Consider the following 10,742-nt stretch of genomic DNA (forward strand, 5'->3'; position numbering starts at 1 on the left):
ACAATTTATTCAAGTGTTTTACGTTTTCCAGGTTTTGCAAATACCTAATGACTGAAGCCAGTTCCGATGTTATTTCACTTTTAACGATCTATTAGCATGTTTATACGAAAAAGAAATAATGGACGGTTTGGGGTGGGTGGGGTTGTTTTTTTGGGAAAAAATTTTTTTTTCAAAAAGAGTGACTTTGAAGTGATATGTTGCATTCTATAACAAAACAATAAATTAAAGCGTTTTTATCGACAGATGCATGTATCTATTTTGAGCCTTATTATTATTATCTGCAAGCTCGCTGTTGCTTGGATTTTGTGAGTCGTTGAGAAACGAGGAAGTTTGGGGCGAGTCAAACGTAAATAAACGGAGTTGGTCTATTTTCATCCCACAAGGAAGAGGGGAAGGATGAGTGAGTTTCCAGTGTCTCCTCCCCGAAACCCCGCGTTCTTGCGAATACCCGTCGAGTTGCAATTAAGTCTTTTGCAAGCATTGCATGCCTACCTCCAGGTATAATAGCCCAATTTCGATATATTAAAATTCAGCCTAAAACAATAGACCTCAGGACGAGGCTCAGGGGACTAAACTATAGAGTTTATGGGGTTTATTCCCCGGAGCCTCGTTGTGATGTCTATTGTTTTAGGCTGAATTTTAAAATATCGAAATTGGGCTATTGACAAGCCTTCGGGGAAGAAATCTGCAGGCAGTCGTTTGCTCGCCATTTCCGAGCGAACGTGTTTGCTTCCTATGGCCTCAAGTGTCCTCCGGGGCACGAAGAGGTTAAGTAGTAAGTAGTGCTTGCTTCAGTCTATTCCAGTTGAGTGGAATAACACAAATAGCTTGAATTTGAGTTATATTCAAGGACGAAAGCTAACCAAATCTTTTGGTTATTTCTTCATTTAGGTACAGAAGAGTAATTCCAGACGATATTGTCAAGTGACGTTGCTCCCTTAACGGGTTAGAATGCAATAAAGACAATAAAATGTGATACGCTCTCTTATCTGGCGTGTTCTCTTGACCGCATGCAGTCAAATAGTGAAAAATATTAAAGAAATGTATTTGTTGTAAATAAATATACGAAACACATAAAATAAGTCAAAGTTTATACTACAAGTAGAAAGAATTAATTTTCTTGAAAAGTAATGAAGGTGCTGTTTTAAGTTAAACTGACAAATATAAGGTACCCATAAATTATGTGCCTTAATGTTAAGAAGGAATACCATGGTTTGTTTTGAACCAAATAAAACGTTTACGTAACACACATAATTTTGACGTTGGGGAAGGAGGGAGGTCTTTATAGTCGGAATAAACACTTTTTTTGGTTTAAAATACATTGAAGCAACTAAAACCATAGCGTGGGGGAGGGGGGACTTGAAAATGGCATTGTGAGGAAAGTCAAAATTTAAAACCAGTTGCTTATTTATAGTATTTATTATTTTTTGGAACTAAACCTTGTTTAAAAAATATGTTTACTACGACCCGTGATGGCATCACGGAAAAGCAAACAAAAAAGCACAAAAAATCACGAAAATACAAACAGGTGTATAATGTACAACGTGTTATATATATACCCACTCAATGTAATTTACAACATAAACATGCTCTGATTCCGCGAGGAATTTTTTTAAAAAAGCGTAAGATGTTTACACGTTATTTACACGTTTGAAGGGGAAATAATTCAGAGACTGGACTTTTAGGCTGCTTCCTCTTCTTCGTCTTCATCTTGCCGAACCACGGGAACACCTACAACATTTCAAAACCGTTCGTCAGCACAAAATTGGCACGCAAAAAATGGCGGCTTTTTCTTTATGGCTGGAAGTTTGCCACAAAGGTAAATAAAGATCAGTTGATTACCCTCATTTAGAGACGGTGAAGATTGAAGCTATAAGCTTGTGGGGCCGTGTATTCCCGATCGAATTGGAATTTGGAAGTGTTGGTTTTTGTGGAGGGAGGAAAACCGGAGAACCCGGAGCAAGGAACAAGGACAAGAACCAACAACAAACTCAACCCATATATGACGCCGAGTGCGAGGAATCGAACCCGGGCCACATTGGTGGGAGGCGAGGGCTCTCACCACTGAGCCATCCCTGCTCCTCCTTGTTTCGTAAACAAGTATGGTGACAAAATTCCCAGTGTAGAATGATAAGAAACAACCGTCGGAAATGTGAATTTAACAAGCAATCGTGAATACAATCATTATGTTATGAATAGGAATTATCGAGGTGCATTTGGTCCTAAACGAGTATGAGGATCCACAGTTTCGACACAGTTTGACAAACATTTCAGTCCAGGTTCTATTTCAGAGGAATGGCCTTAACAGATCAACTAAACGTGAAGTATTTGGTAACATTTCCGCGAGTTAGAGCTTCATCAAGAGATAGTTAGGTAAATTAGTGAATAGAACTCGAATTTCTAGGTAGCAAGCGCACGGACAACACTGATCTCGATCGAGATCGTTCTCGTGATCGAGATCGTTATCTTGAGCGAGATCGTTATTGTCGTTAAAATAGTGAATGTAATGGGAATCCAGATCTTGATCGTCATCAAGATCGTGATTGCAATCGTGATAGCGATCGTGATCGAGACCGTGATCGTCATAGTGATCGTGATCGTGAATGTAAAGTGAGATGTGTTATTTACCATCAAGCTTTTTCAGTCGAGGCAGCCTTTTTATAGCTTGGTCTCTCCAGTCCCCGTCAGCAGAGTGTTTCTCCTCCAGCGGGTTACCTTGGAAACCAAAGCCAATTAACATCTAATTTCTCCTTAATAGTCATGTTACACCCTGTAATTTCTTTTTACTTTAATATATCAAAAGACAGGTGATAAGAAAGACGTAACGATGTAACAAATCAGAATTTTAACTGTTCATTGGCAGTTTCTGTAAAATACTAAGAAAAGACGGTCTTTAACGGGGAAGTCTCTAAGTACTTCTTAGTCAATAGTCAATTTCAATCTCTCTTGTGCACTTCAGTTGTTTTGTTTTGTTTTTTTGGGGGGAGGGGGTTGGGTGAGGGTGAGGTCGGGCGCTTAATCGAATAAATACGACAATTCAATAAGGGGTGCCTGTGTGGGACTCGTCAGAGAGTCAGTCAGTCAGTCACTAACTCACTCAATCAGTCAGTTAGTCAGTCAGTAAGTAAGTTTCTTTGTTACTTTGCTTGCTTGGTTCTGAGTGTACATATCACATTACATTTGTGCATTTAGAACATAATTTTAAATAATCCTTACCAACAAAGAGAAGATCCTCTAGTAACGGCAGATCAACCTGGAAAGAACAGTTATCATGTAAAATCGTGTGACTTTCTTGTTACAGAAAGGAGAACTAAACTCTTGCACAAAAAAAGGCTTCCACAGAAAATGTTAAATTAGTTTATTAGTAAATACATTGTGTCAAGCATACCAGTTTTTGAAATTCTTCCCAAGACTTGACTTGGTTGTTTGACATATACAGAACCTAAAAATAAAAGATTCAGAAAACAGAAATTACACACACAGTGTAAAAAATTAATCACAAAACCATAAATCAGTAAAACCTTTGATACAAGTAGGATTATCAAACGACTTTTTTTGGTGCGCCTGTTCTCTTCTTTTTCTCTTTCCACTTTACTTTTGACCAATAGTTGAGGTGGGAATATCCAAGCTCAACACACTAAATGTGTAAGGTGTTCTTTGTCTACATCAGCGGAATTATTATTGCGGTTTTCAGTGATATGCACAACTCTGAAATTCAAAATCCAACTAATGACTGCATTTTTCGATGCCGTCAATCATAAATATGGTGACAGCCAATGAGTCATGAAAAACAGAAACAAACAAAATGGATCGAAATCTACCAAGCACAACTGATAGACGTGACCTTTTGACCCTGTTGAAGGGAACTTCTTTTTCTCGAATGGTCCGCTAAGATGATTGACAGCAGCAAAAAGCGTAACGTAAACCCTTGGTTGAAGATTGAATTTCAGAGTTCGCATATAACTGAAAATGGCACTAACATAATCTAAAGTTATATTTAGTCTTGCACACTTGTACTTGAAGATATGATAAATAGGAACTGTCTGTGCCATACATGTACAAAAACCGTAGCAAATGTAAGAGGAACACCAATTAAAGAAATTCTAACATTTGGCAACACACTACAGATAAAGGCCTTTGCTACCTTGAGTTTCTTGAGTACACCGATCCCCTTTAGCTTTTCAATGTTATTGTAGGATATCCAAAGCTCTTCAAGTGTCTCTGCCACAGCTTCCTAAGGATAAAATGCACACACTTTGTGAACCTAAATGCCATTTTAAATGAAAATTCAGCCTATTTTTCTTAGACTGGAATACCTTTTTTTCATCCTTCACGTATCTACTGAGATTCAAATTATCTGAAAAATCCCATACCTGATGACAGAGCTGTACAGACATAGAGTATATTATGCTTCAGAGTGGTTGCTGCTTGGTTTTGAATTTTCTTGTGTAAGTAACATCAACTCTGACACTTTGCCATGGATTAATACTGGTACTGAGTTCTCCCAACAGGAGTTACACTAGTCCTACAGTTTATATATACTTCCGCACGCTGTAAGGGAAAAACTGTTCTAACACATTCAACTACATGTACATGCAGTGTGTACAGCCAAACCTGTGCCAACAGACACCTCCCGGACAGTTAATTGAGGTTCCATCCACATACACACGCTGTTTTTTTAACCTCTGATAACTGTAAGTGAGCACCGTTTTATAAGTGGACATTTTTTAAGGAGGGGGGGGGGGGAACTCCCATATAAAAGGGGCAGGGATGCTCGTTGTCTCTCTTAGAGGTGTAAATTTCTGATTTTTTGGTCTCACTTACAGTGCTGGGTGTTCCAGACAAAATGCCAATATTTTTAGCCATCAAGGTCTTGTTAGTTGCCCACAAAGAAATAAACAATTTAAAATTCTATTTTTAGTATTTTGGTATCTCTTAGGAGTCAAAAAAGCTTGAGCAGTGCCCAGATTGGTCTCTTTTAGGGTTTCTATTCTAAATTTCCAATGAGCAACCCTGCCCCTTTCATATACATATGGGAGCCCCCCGGGCACTTCTTCAGGTCCCAAGGGTATCTACTAGTGGTATTGGGAGGTTTGACTGCACTTACTTGATTTAATGTGAGGCTGTAATTTAGTTTTTGTTTTAAACCCTGGTTCCTTCACTTACCAAACCATTGAGATTTTTTATGTTATTCCGTCCCAGTGACAGGATTTTCAAATTCCCTAAAAGAAACACAAACTGCATTGATTTTTAATGTTTAACCATACTTAACTATTCAACACTCCATTAAAATGATCTTCTAAGCAATGTTGTAAGCCTACATGATCCAGCGCCGTCGACATGCAATATCTGTTTAAACAAATCGTCTGGTGACCCAGGGGGGGGGGGGGGTACTAGGGATTTCAAATGACGGGGATGATCGAATGGGGGCAAAATTCAAGACCCAAAAAAATCCCGAGGGCTTCCAACATAACCCAAAAAAATCCCTAGATCAAAAATTAACCCCTCAAAAATCAACAGCAAAACATGTTTGTTTGTACTTTATTCACAGAAAAACGCAGCCAAAGCACTACCACGAATGTTCAGATTGTTTTAAATACCCAAAAGCATCCCTACTTAAATCCAAAAAATACTTTCAACAAATTTTCCTACCCAAAAAATCCTTCGATCACCCCCGTCACTTAAAATCCCGAGTACCCCCCCTGGGTCTGGTGATATCATATTCTGACAATGGTCGCCTGGGGTGAAATAAATCATTGCCTGACAAGCGACGATTTTTTCGGAAAGCAAAGCTTTCTGATGAGGCACAAAGTGCCAAGAAGAAAGGGAGACTTTTTTACTTGTACTGCTAGTCTCGGGTAACACCCACAAACATTGCTGTTTGTAGATGTCACATTAAAGGGTACAATCTGTAAACAGATATGACATGATGATGGCACTCGATCATGTACGCTTACAAGATTGCTTAGAAGATTGTTTTGCATGGTAGAAATTCTTAAGTGCAGACAAATTTGAGACCTCTGGGCCCCGTGTGTATATGTTATTTGTAATACAGGTAGTTTGAAAATTTATTCAGAGCCAAGATCATTCAACTACACTGTATAGTATGTTGCATCAAACAGCGTTTTACAGGTACAGTATCGTTAAATTGTACAAGCTACTGTAAGCTCGAATAAAGCCCTGATGATTCATCTGAATGTACATGTACAAATGTACATGGGCCTGTTGCATCATACAGTGCTTTGTAGTTAAATTGTACGATCCAGGATCAATGAATTATTTCTCAACATCCAGTAAATTACATGTATTTTATTGTAGAAACATTGTAAGTTTGAAATGAATTTCAAGACAAAACGATTTTATGTAAGCGACCACCTCGGGAAGTCGCTAAGGGGGAGACTGCTGGCTACAACTGTAAGTTAACCAACTGAAATAGAACTAAAATCCGGCTGAATTTTCACATGAAAACAGAAGGCAAGGGTAAACTTTTTAGGGCCTGTTTACATGGAGGGAGGGTGCCCCGGCCAACCGAGTTACCCAGCTAGAAGGGATGAAACGTAGCCCGCCTTTACATGCAGAATTCACAGCCCTTCTACCCGAGTTGAGACAGCGTCATTGAAGCGTGTCACAGCGTGGAAAAACCATGTAGCTCTAAATAATTAAAGAAAAAATGACTTTTTACTGAATAATCAAGGCCAGCCGTCTTCAAACGTATTTTATTTTGATATGCAAGCTCTTAGAAGTTTAATGCGTCCATTTATGGGGGAATTCAATCAAAATTAAACAGTCTTTGGCCGCCAAATTGAAATTAAATTTGTTGTTTCGTGAGTTAGGATAATCATAACCACGAAAATTTCGAATTAATTCGCTGTTGCTCAAAGAAAAATTTTCTAGCCAACAGATGAAACTAATTTGATTTAATTTTGGTCAAATAGCACTGTTTAGGACCAGAATTTATACATTTTATGCCATTAACTTCAAATTTAATTTAAGAACACGCAAAGACTTATCCCAGAAAGCCGGGATAGCCCGGGCATAACCTTTTACATGGTAAAAAGCTATCCCGCCTAGAAGGGTGCCCCGGACAAGCAGACCGAGTGCCCCGGCAAGGCGGGTTTCCCGTCTTGCATGTAAACGCTTCGATGCGTTTTCTAAAGAAACGTATGAAAAGTTGGCTCGCCCAGGGTAGCTCGGTTAGCCGGGTAACTCGGTTAGCCGGGGCACCCGCCTTCCATGTAAACAGGCCCTTAGAGCTGCCAAGGTCAGAAAAACCAGCTGGGCTTGTTGATGAGCTGGCTTAGTGTTTTCTTAGCTACATCCCTGTTTCTCCCTTATTCTCAAGGTGGCACTCATTTGAGATCCAGCTGTGTATTATTAATGTGAACTTTTAATTTTAAAAGCATCTGTATCAATGAAAATTATTAGGAAATGATACACTGTGGGCAAATGTGATCAAAAAGTGTGGCGTACTTTCATCAAAGTGTTGAAAAATACAAAGCAGAATCTTTGAATAGTCACTAAGGAAAGAACCAGAGAAGAGAACCAAAGAAAAGACCAGTTGGTAATCTCAAAAGTAGACGCAGTCACTTGTAAAAATAAAAGAGTTTGAGTGACAATTTATGAGTGGTCACAGTAGTGAGAGCTTTGACATAGTTTAATCTTTATTTTTCTTTGTTTAAGGATTATGGTTACAAATCTGTAACAAAGAAAATTACAAATCAAACTGCTACTAAAACTCATTTTAATCTACAACATAATTATACTGTAGACTTACGTAAACCATTGAGATTGGCAATTTTCTCAATACAATTTGTGGATAAGGACAGCTTTCTGAAATTAAAGAAAAGAAAACACTGTAAGTGAAACTGCAGAGGATGAGTACAGCTTCTTACTATCAAAATCACTAGAGTGGTAAAATCACCCTTAGGAATTTGAAACATCCTTATCGCATGATTGAAAAAAATTGTCACATTACTCTTACTACTTTTTTATAAGGAGAGCTAACAAAAAGCTTCATGATTTTCAGAAACTCTCTGCCGCAAAACGGTATGGAAACCCTTTAAGATTAAATGAAACCAGCTTTTCTTTAAGGTTGAGTACATCTCATGAGTTTTCCGACCCCGTTTCCTCGATGGCTTCATTATTGTTCAAACAAATTCTGGAAAAACAACATTTACATGAACCATGGAGCGACCATTAAAAATCACATCATCCCTGACAAGATGCTCGCAAACACGAACCAGATGATATTTTTTTTCAATCATGTGACAAAAATTGTGCCACCACCAGTACAAATTCCTAACAGCAGTTTTACCACTCTAGTGATTTTGATAGTACATGTATCTATTGCAATCATGATTGGTGATTGGGGCTCATAGCATCAACCAAAAACGACCAAACAGAAAATAAATGTGTACTTACTCGCAGCATGCCAGAGTAGACAAGGAAGCATCCATTTTTTCTATTGGGGGATATTGTGCATACAACTTGACTTCTGTTGACTCTGAACCTTTACATTCGTGTTTCTTTTCCTGTTAAGCAAAAATTGTTGGCTAAAAATATACCTAGAGACTTTTAGTTGCAGACAAAGGGTCTTAAATAAAACAGGAACAGAGCGGTCCACATTCCTGTTTGAACAAAAACCTTTTTGAAGTGGACTTTTATCTGTCTGAAAAACTTGTGAGAACTTTGTGGCCTTATGAGACTAATACATGTAGAACATCATTCTCTTAAACAGGAATCCCTTGATTAGCCTAGGGAAATTTGGCAACTCTGTTCAAATAAATTCTAAGCTGACAGACCATGAACATAATTGTTGCTCCTGTAAATACAGTAAAAACTTGCAAGTAAGAACCTAATTTTTAAGAACCTGTTGAGCTAAAATTTGCAAGTTCGACAAAGTGACAATCATTTTTTACCTACTTCTCTCAATTAACAAACTTAATTAAATTCACTAATGTCTGAATAAACATGAGGTCACATAAAGTGCTAATACAAAAATCTTACTAGATTTGATTGTGTTTACTATTTTAATTTTTATTTTTAAATAAAATCAGTACCATATTCTAATTTATTTCCAAGTGTCAGTAAATATTTAAAACACGATTCATTACCTGTTTTTCTACTTATTAATTCAGTATCTTTTTATTAATAATTTACTGCTTTGATAATATTAAAGCTTCAAATTATTGAAAATAACTTGTATTTCCAAAAAAACAGCAAATAAAAACAGCGCAGCATTTAGGTTTTGAGCTTTTTATTGCAATATATTAATTTACCAGTGTAATGAATCAATGAACTACATGTAATTTAGGTTCTAAGACATCTGAAATAAGCTTCAAGCTATAGTAGCATACCCAAAGAGCCAAAGCGTCCTTGATTGTCGTTCCCTTGGACTGCGAAAAAGCCACATATATAAATTAAGACACTTGTTGTTACTTATTTCGAAAAGCAACTATGGTTTGTGTTTAAAAGATACTTACCATTTCTCACAAAATGCAGAAAAGAAAACAATTTTATCTTGCAGTCTGTTCACGAGAAAAACCAAAATGGCGATCACTATGGGAACAAGATTAAGAGTCGCTGAGGATGATGGGAAAGAAGTAAGCGAACCAATCAGAGAACGGAAGAGCGAATCATCCAACATGGCCGACGAATAAGTGTTTTAAGACGGAGAAAAACCTTGGTTGCTTTTGAAGATGGGCCGACGTAAAACCTTCAAAAACAATCCAAAGCTGTGGGTTAGAAAGAATGGAAGACTCTGCCGTTACAATTTAGTTGACCAGCTTGAATATCCTTCAGAGAAGACAACAAGTTCATTGGTGGACAGTGTGAGCTCTCCAGGTCGTTCATGGAAGGAATTTTCTGTCTTAGATCTTCCTGAGGAGTGTCTGGTTATCGTGTTAAAAAACCTTCCATTTTACGAGATTTGTAACGTTGCCCGAGTATGTAAGAGGTTCTATCAAGTGTCATGGAATCCAACGTTGTGGAAGCTTAAGTCTATCGACCTTTCTTCAGTGTACAATTTCCCAATTTCTTTTGTGAACCTGGGTTGTCTCTCACAGTGTATGACATTCCCAAAACGGCGAATGTTATTTGCTTCATTTCTTTCCGCTAGAGGCGCTGCGTTAACTGATGTTCAAGGCGAAGTCAACATTTGCCGTGAAGCCGACATGTTTTGTTGTCTACTTAACTGTAACGTGAAGAATTTACAGACAGTTAAATTACGGCTACCATACGGCTTGAACTACCTGACATACATGCCCGGTGAACAAGAGTTACAAGCGTTCAGGCATGCATTGTGGTGCTTAGTGCAGAAATGTTCCAATTTTTTAAAATCTTTCAAGTGTTATGTTGATATTTCGTTTACCACATCAAAGCTTCTGGGAAGCCTTCATGCTTTGGAATATCTCAACCTACAGTTTCTACCTCCACCACGGCAATCTGATGAACAATATCTTCAACCTAAAGCCATAGATGCAATCTTGTCACTTCCTAATCTAAAATACTTTAAGATATCAATTTTTCAGTCAACTTTTGAGGATCACGACCAACCTGAATATGAACTAAAGTCTGACTCTTTAGAAACACTTGATTTTGGTCATACCAAACGGTTCATCATCAGAAAGTTGATTCTCCCAAAGTTACACACCATTAAAGCTGAATGTCTTCTCAATTTCCACGATCAGCAAAGGGCAGTATGCCTTTTTGATATTGTTGAGGAGGGATGTCCTCAAATTTAA

General features: G+C 37.9%; 2 protein-coding genes across 2 annotated transcripts; one reads left to right on the forward strand and one right to left on the reverse strand.

Annotated features, from left to right (window-relative positions):
• Positions 1-1,531: 1,531 nt before the first annotated feature.
• On the reverse strand, positions 1,532-9,590 carry LOC144636175 (dynein axonemal light chain 1-like). Its single transcript, XM_078495340.1, has 10 exons — positions 9,483-9,590; positions 9,357-9,395; positions 8,422-8,531; positions 7,775-7,830; positions 5,167-5,222; positions 4,145-4,234; positions 3,389-3,442; positions 3,217-3,253; positions 2,629-2,715; positions 1,532-1,731 (listed from the first exon to the last, which is right to left on the reverse strand). Exons 1-10 carry the CDS (start codon positions 9,483-9,485, stop codon positions 1,682-1,684), a joined length of 582 nt encoding a protein of 193 aa, XP_078351466.1. The 5' UTR covers positions 9,486-9,590; the 3' UTR covers positions 1,532-1,681.
• A 108-nt stretch (positions 9,591-9,698) lies between these two features.
• Positions 9,699-10,742, forward strand: LOC144636940 (uncharacterized). Its single transcript, XM_078496137.1, has one exon. The coding sequence runs from the start codon at positions 9,699-9,701 to the stop codon at positions 10,740-10,742; it is 1,044 nt and encodes a 347-aa protein (XP_078352263.1).

This window comes from Oculina patagonica, chromosome 13, assembly GCF_052425735.1.
Source record: "Oculina patagonica isolate OP01 chromosome 13, crgOcupat, whole genome shotgun sequence".
In the NCBI taxonomy this organism is placed as follows: domain Eukaryota; kingdom Metazoa; phylum Cnidaria; class Anthozoa; order Scleractinia; family Oculinidae; genus Oculina; species Oculina patagonica.